At 42.1% G+C, this 19,935-nt stretch overlaps 1 protein-coding gene across 1 annotated transcript; it reads left to right on the top strand.

The window, feature by feature from the left end:
- Positions 1-1,329: 1,329 nt before the first annotated feature.
- WFDC8 (WAP four-disulfide core domain 8) lies at positions 1,330-19,217 on the top strand. Its single transcript, XM_010346912.2, is given in 6 exon segments — positions 1,330-1,355; positions 9,167-9,276; positions 12,643-12,783; positions 15,455-15,622; positions 18,004-18,144; positions 19,078-19,217. Coding segments are annotated over 6 exon segments (726 nt in total).
- Positions 19,218-19,935: the final 718 nt, after the last annotated feature.

Genomic DNA, 19,935 nt, shown 5'->3' with positions numbered 1-19,935 from the left:
GAAATCAGCAAGAAAAAATCAGACAACAATGAGCAAAACAGTTGAACAGAAGATCACAGAAAGGATATCCAAGTGGTTAATAAAGATCTAAAAATGTGCTCAACCTCATTACTAGTCAAGATATGTAAATTTAGTCCACAATGGTGTATTTCTATACTCATAGCAGGATGGTAAAAATGAAAAGATTCCGACAATTCTACATACAACATAGATATGGAACAACAGGAACTCTCAACTACCAATAGCAAAACTGTGAATTGGTACAACATTTTTGGGAAATAATTTGGCATCAGCTTGAGAAGCTGAAGATACGCATGCCCTGCAACCCAGCATTGCCTGTCTTGAATATATAACCTACAAGAACACGTGCACCTTTGCTCCAGCAAACACACACAGAGTGTTCATAGCAGCTTTATTCTTAACAGCTGCAAACTATAAACAACTCAATAGAGTAGGGATATGTGTGTAGTCATACAATAGATGGCACAGCAATGAAAATTGACAAAATACACACAGCAATGTGGATGGAATTCATAAATATAATGTTGAACACAAAAAGCCAGGCACAAAATAATATATTCCAAGTGACTTCATTGATATAGTACAGAAGCAGATAAAAACAAGAACATATTTAGGGGAATACATACGATCTTGAAAATGTGAAAAACAAAGTCACTACCATTAGCTGCCTTTGAGAGGATAAGAAAAGGTTGAGATTGGAAAAGAATAAACGTGTTGGAAATCTTTTACTTGATCTCAATGACGGTTTACTTTTACTTGATCTTTTACTTGAGCTCAGTGATAGTTTAATGAATGATCACTTAGTAATAGTTCATTAGGCTGAACACTGTTTTATGCATATTTTTGTTTTTGTGCTATGTTTTCACTATACATATTTTTACAAAAAGGAAAAGTAGCTCTTCCTTATTTTCTCTCATTTTCTTTACTAACTGAACTAGTCAGTCCTAAAGCCATTAGATAGGGCAGAGCAAGGTAGGCGTTTGCCCCAAAGGGAAGGGAGCAACAGCTGGTTCTGTGTGGGCATCAGAGCTGGAACAGGTCAAGGAGGGCATTTCTGTAGGAGGGCTGCTGGCATGGTGTGCTGGAGTGATGGCATGAGAAGGCTCAGTGAAGAGGCGAGAAGCAGCATATCATGGAGATCAGCCTGCCCATGTTGAGAAAGGCATCCCCCTAGGGCTAGAGGGGCAGCCTGGCATAGAATGAGAGCCTGAGTGGGGTGAGCAGAGTGTCCAGGAGGGGGAACAGATAAGGGAGGAGCCTCAGAGCTGCAGCAAAGTGAGGAAGCTGTCCCCATAGGGAGGAGGCCTGATGTGGACTGTCTGAACTGAAGGAGGGTGAGGAGGGTGTCTATGGGGGTGGGCAGCCAGACATGGAGATTCACAGCCCAAGGAGATGAGGAGGATATCTAGAAGTAAGGGTGATGTGCTCTGGGGAGGTGGGCCAAGCACAGCGAGGAGGGGTCTCACAGAACAGGGCTGTCTCATATAAGGAATCAGAGCCTAAGCAGGGTGAAGAGGGCATCAATGCATCAAGCGATTCTCCTGCCTTAGCCTCCTGAGTAGCTGGGACTACCGGCATGTGCCACCACGTCCGGCTAATTTTTGTATTTTTGGTAGAGATGGGGTTTCAACATGTTGGCCAGGCTGGTCTCGAATGCAACCTGATATGGCTGTTGGAGCCCAAGTAGGGTAAGTTGGGCATCTGTGAGTGGCCCAGTGTGGAAGTTCAGAGCTGAGCAGGGTAAAGTTTGATATTTTTAAACAAATAAGCAAACAAACAAACATATAATATGTGTCTAAACAGTAAAAAAATTTAAAAAGGAGTAATAGTGATAGGTTATACTATTATTCAGTTATTCATTCCATCTTTCCTTTAAGAGGACACTCCTGCCCATTACCTTGCAATTTACAGAACTACCTGTGGAAGGAAGACAAATTTCTGCCTCATTGACTTTGGGTTTGCTGTCAGCTGTGCTTTGCCTGTTGGAATATGAGCAGATGTGGCATATGCATTGTGAGTTTTGCACTCTGAGCTCCTGCCAGCTCCTCTGCACTTCCCCTCTGCCAGGAGAAGGGGCCTGATCCACATAGAGGCTGCTGCTTTATTCTTGGTCCAAAAGCCTGGAGTAGAGCCCCCGCTTGGAGCAAAGCAGTAGACAATTTGCTACCTAGGCAAGCCGTGGAGAGCTTAAAGTTATTTCTACCCCAAAGTAATACAAATACAGTTGACACTCATTACTTGTGGGTAGTTATGTTCTGTAAAGTCACTGTGAACACTGGATAAGCAAATAATAAGCCGTTGCTCCCAGGGAAAATGCAAGCCTCTGACCACACATTTTCATCATTTGATCATTACATAATCTTGTTTTATGTATGCTTCTATTTGAAGACACGCGATATAGAAGGTTCACACAGAGGGCTTCTGGGAGGCTGGCTACTTTCTGTTTTTTAACCTTCATGGCTAGTTATTAAATAAAACTCTATATACTTTTTTTCTTTTTTTTTTTTTTGAGAGGGATTCTCTCTCTGCCTCCCAGGCCGGAGCACAGTGGCGAGATCTTGGCTCACCACAACCTCTGCTTTATGGGTTCCAGCAATTCTCCTGCCTCAGCCTCCCACGTAGCTGGAACTATAGGCGTGCGCCACCATGCTGGGCTAATTTTTGTATTTTTAGTAAAGACAGGGTTTCAACATATTGACCAGGCTGGTCTTGAACTCCTGACATCAGGTGATCTGCTCACCTTTACTTCCCAAAGTGCTGGGATTACAAGCGTAAACCATCATGCCCTGCCTATATACATGTTTAAAAAATAGGGGCAAAACAAAAAAATTAAAAAAAAGACAAAAAAAAGATATTAAAAAAATATATATATATATATAAAATAGGGGCACAGTGGTTCACGCCTGTAATTCCAGCATTTTGGGAGGCTGAGGTGTGTGGATCATGAGGCCAGGAGATTGAGACCATCCTGGCCAACACTGTGAAGCCCCGTCTCTACTAAAAGTACAAAAAATTAGCCAGGCATGGTGGCACACACCTGTAGTCCCAGCTACTTGGGAGGCTGAGGCAGGAGAATTGCTTGACTCCAGGAGGTGGACATTGCAGTCAGCTGAGATCACACCACTGCACTCCAGCCTGAGAGACAGAGGGAGACTCTGTCTAAAAAAAAAAAAAAAAAAAAAAGACACCTTACATAATATATACATAATATATATTACTGTTTGTTAACGCTGAAATGTGGCTGAAAGCCCTGTAACTCATGCCTGAACCTGGTTTATCTAACACAAGTCATTTCTTTGTAAGGCACATCACAGGCCTCTTGCTCTTAGGACACCTGACAGCACTTTAGCAACTCTTGGTGGCCATTTTAAACTGTGAACTCACCAACAAAAAGCACAAAAATGTGAAAAATGTGACACTAAATAGATTGTAAAAAGGAAGCTTGTTTATAGCAGTGGAAGAGCTTAAACAAGCAGAGCACTGTCTTGTTTGACTTCAACTAGGAATGTGTATGTTGAGTGACTCAAATTTTTTGCCACTCTGAACATATCCCTGAATGACCACAAACGCATCATGAATATTGATTCTTGGGTAATTAATAAATTGCAGCAAGAAGGCAAATTTGCAAGTACAGAATCTGAATAATGAGGACTGAGAGTAGATAACTCATAATAAGATTGTAGAGATGAATCCAAATATGTCATTAGTGCCCATAAATGTCAATGAATAGGTAATAATAGATGGATAGAATTTTTACAACGTAGATTTACACTATTTGAAGGATAAACTTAAAACTTAAGTAGAATGGTTGAAAGCAAAAGAATGAAAAAAAGAATAGGCAAATGCAAACAAAGAAGAGAAAGTATAGTTTGATTAATATTAGGCAATAGAAACTTCTAAGACAGCCAGGCACAGTGGCTCATGCCTGTAATCCCAACACTTGGGAGGCCAAGGCAGGCAGATTGCTTGAGGCCAGGAGTTCAAGACCAGCCTGGGTAACATGGCAAGACCCCGTCTCTACTAAAATTACAAAAATTACTGGTTTGGTGGCACATACCTGTTATCCCAGCTACTTGGGAGGCTGAGGCAAGATAGTCATCTGAACCCAGGAGGCAGAGGTTGGAGTCAGCCGAGATTGTGCCACTGTATTCCAACCTGGGAGACAGACAGAAGGAGACTCTGCCTAAAAAAAAAAGAAAGAAAACTCTAAGATAAAGTTTTATCTTTAAGGATAAGGAGGGCTTGCTAGATAATGGTAAAAGACTCAATTCACCAGGAATACATTTGTATTTACCTAAACCAATCAAATCAGGATATATTAAAGCAAACATTGATGTCATTATAGGCATAAATTGAGAAATCTATGGCTGTGTTGAGGGCCCTTGACACACCTTTCTCAATTATTGACAGGTCAAAAGGACAAAACATTTAAAAGATTTAAAATATTTTAACCACATGGTATGGAGATATACACAGAGTATTCTGTACTCAATATTTATAAATTATCCTTCTTCAGTGTCAGAATGTGGATATCTGAGTAGATGGTATTTAGAAGAAAACATCCTTAGATGAGGCTTACTAATTTACTTACTGACTCTGTCTGAACTTAGGGCAAGGTGCATTAAAGAGACTCATGGAGCTAGATGACCTCCTCAAGGTCTGTTTCCTAGTGACTGAGGCTAAAGACCCATATCTGGTTGAGTAGCCATGCATCAGAATATGCTATGCTATGGGGATGAGGAGGGGTGTGAGCTGGGAGCTCTCAGCTGTGGAAACGCCCATGGGGCTGGGCAAGTGCCTAACGGTGGAGAACAAGAGGATAGTGAGATGTAGTAGAGTCATAGCGGGCCCTTACCTGTAGTTTCTAAATATTGTAACCTGGAAATTCACACTGTTCCTCCAGCTCCTGGTCATCTATAGACCTTTCAATTGCAAAATGCCACTAAGTTTTCTGCAAAGTGCAACCTCTACTATTTGGGGAAAAAGGTAGGTTCTGGGTAATATGGGTATTTTAACAGTATCAATTCTTCTAATCCATGGACATGCAATCTCTTTTCATTTATTTATGTCTTCTCCAATTTCTTTCATTAATGTTTCATAGTTTTCAGTGTACAGATCTTTCATATATTTTGTTAAATTTAAAAATGGGCAAAGGACTTGAACAGGCATACAAAGGCTGGGCACAGTGGCTCATGCTTGTAATCCCAGCACTCTGGGAGGCCAAGGCAGAAGGATCACTTGAGGCCAGGAGTTTAAGACCAGCCTGGCCAACATGGTGAAACCCTGTGGCTACTCAAAATACAAAAATTAGCCGGGCATGATGACGCAGTCAATATTGAAAGCTATTGAATTAAGCACCTCTTTGACAGACTTAGGCTACGAAACACCACTATTCCAAACCAGGAAGATATCCTTAGCTCATCCATAATTGCAGTCTGGTGTTTTTGGCTTCCCATGAGGGAACAACTCCAAGTTTTCTTTGGCCAGTATACCAGCTGGAAACTGGGGCAGTGGAGATGGAGGTTTTCAGTTCAGACCATTTTTCCTGGGTTCTCCCACAGCACCTGAGTACAGCAACAGCTTTTTTAGTTTTGCCTCTCCAAGATGTGAATTAGAGCAGTAGCAAGTCTCTAGCAGGCCCTTCAAAGTAAAAAGAATTTGAGCCATGCATGGTGGTGCATGCTGGTAATCCTAGCTACTCAGGAGGCTGAGGCAGGAGGATCACTTGAGTCCAGAAGTTTGCAGCTACAGTGGGCTAGGATGGCGCTGCTACACTCCAGCCTGAGTGACAGAGTGAGATTCTGTCTCTTAAAAAAAAAAGTAAAAATAATTTAGCTAATTTTACAGAATATTTTTCTATTCATTTTCAGTGATTTCATTTAGCAAATATTTATTCCAGATGGGAGTCACCAATCTCCCTTTGTTTTTAAGTTTTTGAAGTGGTCTTCACATTACCAACTTATAAGAAAATCAGTGGCAGTGGGAAGTGGCTTTAGAAGTCTGGTTTCTTTGTCTCTATTATTTAAAGCATGAGCATTTTAAAAGTCAATTTTATTGTGAACTGTTGAATTTTCATCACTAGTGAGAAGGTCACAGCACTGTTTCTGTTTGGGCTGTTTCTGACCGAGCTGTGTGTTTATGCATAAACACCTGTGGTACATGTCTTCATGTCACTTTGAATTCTGGTATTTTCATATATCTGTATATGTAAGTGTGTTAATTTACACTGATATTTGGCTGTAAATATTTATGTGAAAATTTTGGTCTTGGAAAATGGTGGGTGATCTGTGGCTTATGATTTGGGTTGTATATTTATTTGAATATATTTATGTATTTACCCTCATAGTAACTTGTTTGGAGGTACACCTACACTTATATCAGTGAATGAGAACATGATTCGATGCATATATGTACAGTGCCTACTTGTATTTGAAAATAGTTAACATTGATAGTGCTATTTTGTAGTTGATTTTGTTTTTTGGCATTTACAGTTGGCCCTCTGTATGCCTAGGATCCGCATCTACAGGTCCAATCAACTGTAGATAGAAAACCTTTAGAAAAAAACAGTAAAAGAACCACAATAATAAAAACAATACAAATATAGTACAACAACTATTTGCATAGCATTTATAATGGTAGTAGGCACGATTTTCAAGTATTCGGAAGAATGTGTGTAGGTTATGTGCAAATATTATGCCATTTTATAAAACGGACGTGAGCATCGAAGGATTTTGGCATCCATGAGGGTTCCTGGAACTAATCCTACAAAGATACCAAAGGGTGACTGTATTTTAAACTAAATCTATTTACTTCTTTGCCTTTTTGTTAACTATTGCCTTGGGTTTATTTAGGAATGCACTTCTACTACATACAATTTAGCAATATGTTATTTATTTTATTTTGAGACTGAGTCTCACATTGTCGCCCAGGCTGGAGTGCAGTGGCAGGATCCTGGCGCACTGCAACCTCCACCTTTCAGGTTCAAGCAATTCTCCTGCCTCAGCCTCCCGAGTAGCTGGGATTACAGGCAGGCACCACCATGCTCCACTAATTTTTGTATTTTTTTAAAGCAGAGATGGGGTTTCACCACGTTGGGCAGGCTGTTCTCCAGCTCCTGACCTCAAGTGATCCACCCGCCTTGGCCTCCCAAAATGTTGGGATTACGGGCATGAGCCACCGCGCCCAGCCAGCAATATGTTATTGATCTCCAGAGATTATACTAAAATAATTTTAAACATTTAAAAATTATTTTAATGATTTAATTTAATCATTAATCAGTAGCTTGATTAAACTCTTCTTCAATTTTTATAAAGGCATAGAATTGAACACCTGGTATCTTGCAAAATGATTTGTTTTATAGCAGGTAGAATACTAATCACAAATCACAAGTGATTGTCTTAATTTCTGGAAAGTTTACCAAAAAGGCTTTACCAGCATCTACCAAATGATTAATAATGTGATTAATCATACATGTCACTCTTTCATTTAATCACCTTTTCTAATCTGATATACTTTGTAAGTGTTGGAAAGTTTAAACATTATGGTTTCAAAATATAGGAAAGTTTGAAAGCATTTTGCAAACATACAGTTTTAAAAAATTTTTATATGATTACTTTTATAAAATGCTTTTATCTTACTGCATACTTTAAATTTTTTTTTTAAAAAAAACTTGATGGCACACGTTTGACTAATTGGCAAAGTCAGTCCTCCAGCAGCCATATTAGTCAAACTTATTTTCTCCCACAAAAGAATGACTTCATTTTTCAATTCAAATAAATGTCTCAATATGCATCCCAGTGGCAACCATCACACTTCTGAATCCTATTTCTAGGGTAGACAGCAAAAGGCACAGTGGCTTAGTGTGAGTTTGCCACCTGAATGAAACCGGTCCTGACTCGTTGGTATTTCTTACCCATACTTTCTTTGGTTTGCTTCCATGGAAAGCATCCTCAGGAAAATGCATTCTTGAATTGTTCCTTTGTTTGGAATTCAGAAGTTTTTACACTTTGAATACATGTGAGAGATAGGTAAGAAGTATTTTTTTTTTTTTTTTTTTTTTTTGAGACGGAGTTTCGCTCTTGTTACCCAGGCTGGAGTGCAATGGCGCGATCTCGGCTCACCACAACCTCTGCCTCCTGAGTTCAAGCAATTCTCCTGCCTCAGCCTCCCGAGTAGCTGGGATTACAGGCACGCACCACCATGCCCAGCTAATTTTTGTATTTTTAGTAGAGACGAGGTTTCACCATGTTGACCAGAATGGTCTCGATCTCTCGACCTCGTGATCCACCCGCCTCGGCCTCCCAAAGTGCTGGGATTACAGGCACTGGGATTACAGTGAACCACCGTGCCCAGCCTAGAAGTATGCCTTTTAAAAAAAAAAATTAAAGACGAAGGACTTAATGAAAAAGAGGATGAAAATGAGAACTTCAAGATGGCTCATTCTCAAGTAGATCAGCTTCAGGAAAAAGTAGATATGTAGTTTAAGAATCAATAATGTCCTTAGATCCCTCTGTACCTGTGCACTTCCTAGAAAATCTTCCTGTATCCTGAGGGATATAGGTACCCCAGCCTGAACAAGCCTGGTTGTCTGGGAGTATCATAAGATTCTAGGCTTGAATAGCAAAAGAAGGAATAAAAGGAATTTCTTTGTTAATCCAAGGTCATCTGAGATCATTATTGCTTCTGGCATACCAAGATCCAGTAGAGCATGCCCAGGCCCTCTGGAAAATCTTGTACTATCCATTTCTGTCATCAGTGGAGCGAAGAAAAGATGCTCACTAGTGTCTGGGATTGCCCCCGGAGTGACTGTGGGCAAACCAGCTCTGCAGCTGTTCCAAACAAATCCTTGAGATCATTTGAGTTTGGCCTCTCACCCAGGAACACGACAATAGGCAGGTGTCTGGGTAGGACAAAGTACAGCACCATGGCAGAGTATGGGAACTGGCCAGGGTCCTGAAACGGAATGTCTTCACACCCACCTTCACTCACCATCTGACCTCAGACCAATCCCTTCCCCATGCCGGTGCCAGTCTTCTTACCTGTGAACTCAGGGAAACTGGTGGCTCATTGCTAAGGTTTCTCTGCACCCACTTTGTGTCTCTCTCTAGATTGTGCTTACCTGCCACTTCTCTTCTCATCCACATAGGCACCTTCCTCTCCACAGCTTCACCTTCTCCTGGAGGAATGTAGCTTTCCTGCTGCTTCTCTCCCTTGCTTTGGAGTGGACCTCTGCATGGCTGGAGAATAAGGGCAAAGGTGGGTTCAAAAAAAAGCTGCATCTATTCTTCCTTAGAAATCATTCTTCCTTAGAAACCATCCTTGTACTTGGGGACGAGGGTTAGATATGAGGCCAGTACCAGTGTCAGATGAGGTCCCCTCTGCCATGGATTTGGGGCCATAGAAAGCTACCCCTGCTCACCACCCTGGGCCTCCACATCCTTTCTTCACTTGTATCCCCCCAAATTATTTCCCTAACTTTTCCATATGTACATATGGAAGGAGATGATGTATGTGGTCTCCTTCCTGACATGCACACCCCAAGGGTTTCTCTGCATCTACTGGGGATGCTCCCCAGAGATCTGGTCTCCTCTGTCTTATGACATCACTTGACACATACTTCTTGGGTGATCACATTCATTTCCACTACACACACACACACACACACACACACACACACGCACACACACATGTTTAATATTTTTAAAATTAATGAGCCATTAGGCATGAACCTGAGGGGACAGGATCAGTGAGGAGGCTGCTGAAGCAGTTGAGGAGAGACAAGGGATGAGGTCAGGTGCTGATCTGAGGGAGTGGTAGTAAAGAGAAGGAGGAAACAGGGTTTGGAGAGAGATTTAGGATATAGAATTGATCCAAGTCTATGACTGATAGGATGCTGGGCTGGCAGAGAGGAAGAAATGGATCTCCAGATTCTAATAACAGACTGGACCTGTTGATGCCAAATGCCAAGATGTGGAATAGAAATAAGGTGGTGCTTGGGCATAAGGAGATAATAGTTCTGTTTTAAATATGTTGTAACAGAGGTGCTTCTGAGATGCCCAGATGGTGTTTTTCCTAAGGAGGTCGAAATAAGAGTCTTTAGCTTGGAATAGAGGATGAGTCTGGAGGAAGATATGAGAATCATAGCTGGGATCATAGGAATGAGTGGGATCAACCAGGAAGTATGTGTCAAGTAATGTCAGAAGACAACTGAGACCAGATATCTGGGGAGCATCCTCAGTAGATGCAGAGAAACTTGCGGGGTATGCATATACTCACAGGTAATTGGTTGAGAAGAGCTGACCAGAAATAGAGGAAGTATTTTTAATTAATAAGTGAGAGTTCAAGCTGACAACGGGGAAAGGAGCTAAAATGACTGAAACCCAGTAAAGGTTTAAATGGCTCCAGGAAGCAAGATGGAGAATGGGGTCAACACTAGTAAGAGAGAAGTTTGTCTTCACAATCGCAAGGTTTCCCTTTCTATGCCTTTTTACCCCTTTGGAGGTGTCCCTGTTTGATTTGCTGAACTCCGTCTCTCTGCCTAAACCTAGAACAATGGTTCCCAAGTCCACCTACTTCCTGGTGCCTGCTGCCTGCTTTAGGATCACCCGGGGTTCTTTTTAAAAAGTAGAGTCCCAAGGATGCACTTTCTAGAGATTCTGATTCAGTTTAGAGTCTCTATTTTCTGAAAGATGTGTAGTTTTTTTTTTTTTTTTTTTTTTTTTTTTTTCTGAGACGGAGTTTCGCTCTTGTTACCTAGACTGGAGTGCAATGGCGCGATCTCGGCTGTCCGCAACCTCCGCCTCCTGGGTTCAAGCAATTCTCCTGCCTCAGCCTCCTGAGTAGCTGGGATTGCAGGCACGTGCCACCATGCCCAGCTGATTTTTTGTATTTTTAGTAGAGACAGGGTTTCATCATGTTGACCAGGATGGTCTCGATCTCTCGACCTCGTGATCCACCTGCCTCGGCCTCCCAAAGTGCTGGGATTACAGGCTTGAGCCACCGTGCCCGGCCAGATGATTTTTATTTACTCTCCAAATTAGGAACCACATACTCTTCTTAGCTATAGTCCATTCTTGGAGGGGTCATTAATGACAAGAAGTATTGATGGAAAGTACTCAAAGTCTCAGTGGCCAGTCCTCAGGGAAGATGTGGGCTTCTGAAGTGAGTCCTGGATTGCAAGCCACAGACCTGCCCCTGATGTGCTGCATTATCCTATCTGACCTCATTTCTTTTAATCCATGAAATCAGAAGTTTAGTGACAATGATAAATATGGTTCTTTCCACTCTAAAGTTCTACAATCCCAAGACTCAGTAGTATCTGAAAGGATCATGCCTCTCTGGCCAGATTCCACTGGAGGGATGTTCAGTTTAGAATCATGGAGACACATTGTGCACTGTATGAGCTACCCTTTGCTATGTTACGTAGCAAAATTGCCTGTGGGTCAGAAGTCTGGCATGGTGCATCTGGGTTCTCTGCTCTGATTCTTACCAGGCTGAGATTGTAATGTCAGCCAGGGTTGTAGTTCTCATTTTGGATGCAGGGTCCTCTCCCAAGTTCCCTGGTTGTAGCAGAATCATTTCCTTGGAGTTGTAGGACTGAGTCTTTCTTACTGGCTGTCACTTCTAGATGTCGCCCTCTTGCCTTGGCACTTGGCTTCAACCATCTTCAAAGCTACAAATAGCATGTTGGATTCTTCTCATCATTTGAATCTCTCTGATCAATTCTTCTCCGCCAACCAGAAGAAAACTCCGCTTTTCGATGACCTCATTGACTGGGTCTGGGCCAGAGATTAGATCTTAAAATTAGAGATAATCTCTAATCTTAAGGTCAACTAACTTGAGTCTTTAATTTTTCCCTTGCCTCTCCTAGTTTTTAGTAAAATAAATAAATAAATAAATAAATAAAAGGTAGAAAGCAACTCCATATTTGCCAAGGTCTTACCGTGTGCCAGGCATGATAGATATCACCCTATTCAACATTTATAATCAATCTGGAAGGCATGAATTGACATTATCATTTTAAAGATGGAAGAACATAACTCAGATGAAGGGAAGTATGTTCCAAGACTATTTAGCTGTTTAGTGTTGGAGCCAGGCTCCTGAGCCAAATCTGCCTGACTACAATGCTTCTTCTACTCCACAATTTCCTACTCCTTAGAGGTTGCTTAAAAATCACACAACTGAGTTCAGATTGGTCTTGAGTTTACCAGGAGTCAAAGGACAAATCAGACCTCCTGACCCCTACTTCCATGATGTCCCCATCAGACTACTAATTTCTTTTATCAACTGGAGGCAAAGGAATTAACCATTAAATATGAGGTTTCAAGAAGAGAGAGGATCTTTTGCATTTAGAGAAAGGGTCTTTGTCCCTTCCTAACCCTTTGCCCTGGAATCCAAGATGCTTCTCCTTCAGTTCTGCTTGGACACAAATTCCTGATTCAGATCTATTTAAATGGATCTGAGTGCTAATAAACAGAACTAGCCCCTAAATATAAGCAGAACAAGAACTATGAATTGAAGGCAGAGGACAGATCTGGGAGATTTTCACTATACACCTTTGCCATAGGAGAAAAAAAGCTGAAATTCTCAAGGAATGTGAGTTTGAACGTTTCTTTCTTGCAGAGAAACCAGGGTTGTGTCCCAGAGAGAGGCTCAGCTGTACCACTGAACTTCCGAACTCATGCCTCACAGATTCTGACTGCGATAACTACCTGAAGTGCTGCTTTTTTGCCTGTCAGAAGAAGTGCCTGGATCCCTTTCGAGGTAGCGATATCTGGGCTGAGGACAGAGGTTCCCACTTCTTGCTCTACCCAAAACTTGCTGAGAGACTCCCTTGGATGGAAGGACAAGGACCCAGGGCTTGTGGTTTTTTCATTCTCTTATCCAATGCCTAACCCTCAAGTATAAATCATAAGTCTGGGCATGGTGACTGTCAACCACCATATTGATGCTGGTCTTCTTTGGTCCAACATTCAACCATTCACAAATAACTAATACATGTTGCATGCTCACTCTGTCTAAGAGACTATTTTTGGCACTGTGACTAAATGAAACTTCAGTCAGCTTAGACGCTGGCATTATTCTTCCGACTTTTCGATCTTCAAGGAGGTTTTCTGGTAACCCAATGTATTGGGCATCTAATATGTGTAGGGAACTGTATGTTTTTATAAAAACTAATTTATTCACTCACTCACACATTCATTCAACAAATATCTGTTGTTAATGCTCTTTGGACCAAGACCACGAGAATACAACTGTAGTTGAACAAGTTGGATTTATTACTCATTGCAGTGAGGGAAAACGCTCACCCTAGACAAGTCTGAGGCATTTCAGTAGGAAGCTGCTAGAAAGAATCTATTACAGGATTTGGGATTTGATTGGGTAATTCAGGGGAGGGTCTAAAGTAGTGAGAGTTTGCTCCAGATTGGGTGCTTCAGAAAGTGGGGGCAATTCTATGACTAGCTATCCCAGTGAATCTTAACTATACGGAGTGCAGACTCAACTGAGGATAAAGCTGTGATTGGTTGGCAGAGAAGCATAAGCCATGCTAGCTCACGTTAGCTGGGAGGTGGGGGGCATTTAGTATTTTGCAGGTTTCACAGTGATCTTGTTTTTGTCTCACTTCATCATGATCTCAGAGTGACTTTGTTTGATATAGATGTTCTAGGAGACGTTTTAAATGTCCAACAGGATCCATGTGGCTTAGCTGGGAGTGTCAGATCAGTGTTCAGACATCAGGGGCTGTCTCTTCCTTGGTATTTCATTCCTTCTAGGTAGTAGGTACTTTGTTAGGCACTTTGGATGCAAAAGTAATTGTGGTTTTGGACTGGGAATTTTAAATTATTATGACTAGCCTCAAACACATCTTTATTGGCTGGGCACAGTGGCTCACGCCTGTAATCCCAGCACTTTGGGAGGATGAGGCAGGGGGATCACCTGAAATCAGGTGTTTGAGACCAGTCTGACCAGCATGGTGAAACCCTGTCTCTACTAAAAATACAAAAGTTATCCAGGCATGGTGGCAGGCAACTGTAATCCCAGGTCCTCAGGAGGCTGAGGCAGGAGAACTGCTTGAACCCAGGAGGTGAAGGTTGCAGTGAGCCGAGATTGCGCCAATGCACTCCAGCCTGGGTGACACAGCGAGACTCTTTCTTAAAAAAACAAAACAAAACAGAACAAAACACATCTTTATTAATCAAAAGAAGAGCTACTACAATCAACACATTTTTGCCAAAGAGAAATAAATTGTTTATTCCTGTAGTGTAAAAATCTGTGCTTCAGTATTCGATGAACTCTTGGAAAGCATTTTCTGCATCCTGCTGTTTGTGGATGTGTTTTCCCTGCAAAAACACATCCACAAACAGCAGGATGCAGAAAATGCTTTCCAAGAGTTCATCATTGTTGAGATGCTTGAAGAAGTGGTAGTCCGTTGGCGAGAGGTCAGATCAACATGGTGGATGAAGCAAAACTTCGTAGCCCAATGTGTTCTTTTGCATTGGTTGTGTGATGTGTGGTTGGGCGTTGTTGTGAAGAATTGGCCCTTTCTGTTGACTAATGCCAGCTGCAGGCTCTGCAGGTTTCAGTGCTTCTCATTGATTTGCTGAGCACATTTCTCAGATGTAATGGTTTCGCCAGGATTTGTAGTCTAAAAGAAATATCAGATAAACAGCAAGTAATGTCATTAGCAAAAATACATGAAGCAGAAAGTGTGCAATAAATTGATGGATAACATAATCACATTTATTTAAGAATATATTCTAATCTCAAATGGCAATTTTCAACAATGCAAAAACCACAATTACTTTTATACCAACCTGATAGTTGCTGAACAAGTCTTGCCCTTGCCCTCCCACAGCTCAGAACAATGGAGAAAAAGGATCAGCTCCAAAGTATAAGGTTCTTTTTTTTTTTGAGACGGAGTTTTGCTCTTGTTGTCCAGGCTGGAATACAATGGCACGATCTTGGCTCACTGCAACCTCTGCCTCCCAGGTTCAAGCAATTCTCCTGCTTCAGCCTCCCGAGGAGCTGGGATTACAGGCACATGCCACCACACCCAGCTAATTTTGTATTTTTAGTAGAGACAGGTTTCTCCATGTTGGTCAGGCTGGTCTCGAACCCCCGACCTCAGGTGATCCGACCACCTTGGCCTCCCAAAGTACTGGGATTACAGGAGTGAGCCACCATGCCCGGCCACAAGATTCTTATATGCGCTTTATAATATTCTTTACAAGGAAAGAGTGAGGCTCAGAGGTGCCATACAACACAGACTATTAGTAGTAGAACTAGGACCAGAACCTATGCCTTTTTCCCCCCTGCATTGACTCCGTTTATGACTTAGGTGATAACACCAGGAGCTATGACAAATTCTAGAGAACTGACCCTCTCCTTTTATCTCTACTCTTCATGTCCTTCCCTCCTTGCTGCCTGACCTCAGAACCCTGCACGCTACCTGTGAGCCAAGGAGACTGCAAAGATAGAGCACGGCGCTGGCATTTTGACTTTGAAAATTACCGCTGCAGATCCTTCACCTACAGCGGCTGCAAAGGAAATGCCAACAACTTCTTAAGTGAGAATGACTGCAAAACGTCCTGCATGTTAACTGGTGAGACCCATTTCCTGGAAAGCTGAGGGCCTAGTTTAACTAGAACTAGTGTACTGGTGAGGTTATAGGCTCAGGATTTGAGGTTAAACTTCCTTGGTTCAAGACTGAGCTCTGTCATTTACTAGCTGGGAGGTCTTGGGCCAGTTGCCTGCCTTGATAAGTTTCAGTTTCCTTGTCTGTAGAATGAGGTTAATAATAGTATTTACCTAATAGAGTGGCTCTACCAAAAACTAGAAAGTGTATAGAAAGTGTTAATAGATCTTGGCCAATGGGACCGGAAAGCCATGTGTGGCTCCTTGGAAGAAGTTGTTTCCTCATCGTAGTAACCTGTTGAGCATCATACTGAGGATTCGTATTAGAATGAAGTGTAGAAAGGCCAGCTCTGGAATCCCATGGAGTAAGTGTCCACACTGGAGGTGGAGGGTAGGGTGGGGTGAAGGTGAAGGCTGTGGATTTATTCCTTAGTATAATGATCATCACCAGTAACACTGGGAGACAGTGTCCTACCAAATTTAGGAGTCAAATGACCTGAATTAAAAGCTGACTTTTCCCACTAGCTGTAGGTTCTTCACTTCTTTGAGTTTCAGTTCCCTCTTCCGTAATTCTGGAGTAACAGTAAGCAACTCATTGAGTTGTTGGCAGGATTATATGTGATTAAAAACACCAAGACTTGATACAGTGGCTGTCTCATGGTGTGGGTTCACTAAATAGTGACAATTGAGACGATGACCAGTGATCTTTACAATGCAGCACTGCGTGATTTACTGGGCAGCATTGCAATTTCTACCTCAGATTCTGTGAGGCACGCTGAAAAATGTACCATTGCTACCACTTAACAGATGAGAGAAGAGTCAGAGACGTAAAGTTCGTTGCCCAAGGACCCACAGTTGGTCAGGGGTAGAGGTGGACTTTTAATTCCATGGACCCATGGGCCTGAATGGCCAAGGCAATCCTGGGGCCTGACTTGAAACTAGGACCACAAGCTTCCCTTCATGGGAAGCTCTAAGGAATCATGAGGCTGCGGATGAGACTCTTGTCTCCTCTCCTAGGAGGAAGGAGGAGACCAGGGAAGTGGGCTTGGGCTGATACGCGGGAAATTTAGGTTAACACTCAGAGGCAACCTGATAATACCTCTGAAAGTTCAACACATCATAACTGAGCCTGACCTGGGGAAGCCCTTGTAGAATCTGCAGTCAGATGAAGACAAGAGCATACATGCACAAAACCCCAAAGAACTGATTTAAATGCTACATATGTCCTAATGACCCTCAGAGTCACATCTCCAGCCCAAATCTGACTCCCAGACTCCACTATCTGCTCTATATCTCCACCTGTACCTCACAAACACCTCACATTGAACTTGTTTAAACAGAACCTTGGGCCAGGCATAGTAGCTTACACCTGTAATCCTAGTACTTTGGGAGGCTGAGGTGAGAGGATCACTTGAGCCCAGAAGTTTGAGACCAGCATAGACAGCATAATGAGATCCAATTTCCACAAAATAAAAAAGCAAACAAAAAACCAGGCATGGTGTCACGCGCCTGTGGTCCCAACTATTCAGGAGGCTGGGAAGATCACTTGAGGAGGTGGAAAGATCACTTGAGCTGGGGAAGTTAAGGCTCAGCTGGGTGACAATGGGAGACCGTATCTCAAAAAAAGAAAAATAAGCTAAACATAAACATACACAGAAACCAGTATCTCTTACCATTACTCTCCTAACCTAAACCTGTTCTATCCATACTCCTCACCTTGGTTGAAAAACTTCAAAATCACACTTGATGCCTCTCTTTCTCAATTAACATCCATTAAGTTGGAAAATAATTTTTGTTCTACCTTGAAAGTGGATCCCCAATCTGGTAAAACCTGACCACCTCCACAGCTACCACCCTGATCTGAGGAGCCATCTTCTCCTTGGATTACCCCAACAGCCTCCTAAAAGGTCTCCCTGCTTCTACCCTCCTTACAAATCAACACAGTAGCCACAATGACCCTTTCAAAACATGAGTCAGGCCGTGTCACTTCTCTACTGAGAACACTGCAATGGATCTTCATTTCATTCTAAGTAAAGCCAAATACCATAAAATGACTTACACTGATTTGTGTAGATTTCACATAATTATCCCATTTTGTAAAAAAGGAAACTCACTAAGTAGCAAGATTGGGACTTTACCATGGGGTTTGAGGCACCAAGCCCAGCACGCTGTCTGCCATATCCCATGATATGGTGAGACATTTTATTCTTCCACAGCCTACTGGAGATGGATAGGGTAGGGTGAACCAAGTTGCAGAAAGATACTAGCTTTGAAGAGAAGGAAAAGCTCTTTGAAGAGTGGTGGGATGGAGATGGGGTTTTAAGAAGCTCACATCTGCTCTTGTTTTAGTTAAGAGTGGACAATGCCCACTCTTCCCTTTCACTGACCGTAAGGAGTGTTCATCTTCATGTCACAGTGACGTCGATTGTCCCCTATCAGACAAATGTTGTGAATCCAGGTGCGGCTTTGTTTGTGCCCATGTCTGGACAGGTAAGGATTGGGGATATGCCTCCCAAATCTACTGGACATGTGCCAAGGATGCCATTCTGTGCCATGGAGTGGGGGGTATCTTGAACCTCAGATGCCCCTTGGGCTTACCTTTGAGGATCCTTGGGAACCCCTTTAATGCCCAAGTTATATTGACCTCTTGACCTCTGAAGACTATTGTGCTGTTCTTCAAAGCCAATTATTAATAGTATTGCTCTCTATTCTTCCCCAAGAAAACTTTGGCTTGCAAGGTGACAATATCCACTGATTCATAAAAAATTCATAACCATGAGGTGTATTCCTAATAAGCCCTCATGTCTGCACAGAACTTCAGAGCATGCACAGCATATTCACATCCTGTAAGATGAGCTAGGGAAAACATTGGTAGCAAATGCTGTTGGGTAGAAGCCAACTTTTCAGCCTCCTCTAAGGCAGGTGTTTACTCCCCCATGTAGTACCAGGTATTGTCCAGGTGTGGCTTTGAGGTTCTAAGTTTCAGTATAGTGTGGTGGCAGGAGTCAAAGACTTTTCAACTGGCTTCAGCTTTTGTACTGGGCATTGGACAACTCACTTCCCTCTACATGGTCTTCAGTGCCTACAATTTATAAAACAAGAAAGTTCTGTGCGCTATCTAATACTCCTGCCATCTGTGGTACTCTGGGATTATATAACCCAGATCCGTGAATTCTATAGGAGCAGACAGGAACCCCAACAGATGGTACAAATCAGAGATCTCAAGACTTTTCTTGATGCTTCTCAAGTTATTAGCTGTAGAAAGTTGATACTCTGCCTCCCCCAGTCTATTGCCACTATAGGGGGAAAGGTAAGAAGCTCAACCAGAATAAAACCCTGTTTGAGATTCCCAAGATTCCCCAAATTTGTCTCAAATTATGATCAAGTATTTTAAGGTCAAATTTCTTCTTTTACCCCATAAAGTCAAAACAGGTTTCTGCCCACACAAGCCCTCGGCATGTGCCAAGATTGATAAACCCAAGTGCCTGCAGGATGGTGAGTGCCCATGGGGGGAAAAGTGCTGCTCACGTTGTGGACTGAAATGTATGGACCCCAAATATTGAATAGCAAATAGAAAATATTACTATCAAAATCATTAATTATGAGTAGCATAATAAAAAGCTGTCGGTTTTGTCTTACATCCAACTACCTTGCCAAATTATCTTATTAAGTATCACAATATTGAATGATGTTACTTCAATTTTATATATAAACCCATCATCTTAAAACGAGGATATATCTGACTCTTTTTTCAACATCATGACTTTATTTTCTTGTCTTCTTGTACTGTATAGAACCTTCAAAATAATAATGAAAATAAAGGCAATGGCATTCATCGCTGTCTAGTTCCTTATTTTAAAGTCAATGTCTCCTGCAATGTAAAAAGACATTTGTTGTTGAATTTGGAATGAGTAAGTTTTATTACACTTAAATTTCCCTTCCTTCCTTCCTTCCTTCCTTCTTTCTTTCCTTCCTTCTTTCCTTCCTTCCTTCCTTCCTTTCTTCCTTCCTTCTTTCCTTCCTTCCTTCTTTCCTTCCTTCCTTCCTTCTTTCCTTCCTTCCTTCTTTCCTTCCTTCCTTCCTTCCTTCCTTCTTTCCTTCCTTCCTTCCTTCCTTCCTTCCTTCTTTCCTTCCTTCCTTCCTTCTTTCCTTCCTTCCTTCCTTCCTTCCTTCCTTCCTTCCTTCCTTCCTTCTTTCCTTCCTTCCTTCTTTCCTTCCTTCCTTCTTTCCTTCCTTCCTTCCTTCTTTCCTTCCTTCCTTCCTTCCTTCCTTCTTTCCTTC

This window comes from Saimiri boliviensis, chromosome 9 (assembly GCF_048565385.1).
Source record: "Saimiri boliviensis isolate mSaiBol1 chromosome 9, mSaiBol1.pri, whole genome shotgun sequence".
In the NCBI taxonomy this organism is placed as follows: domain Eukaryota; kingdom Metazoa; phylum Chordata; class Mammalia; order Primates; family Cebidae; genus Saimiri; species Saimiri boliviensis.
Note: the sequence above shows the minus strand (reverse complement) of the source record. Positions and strands in the feature narration are given on the sequence as shown.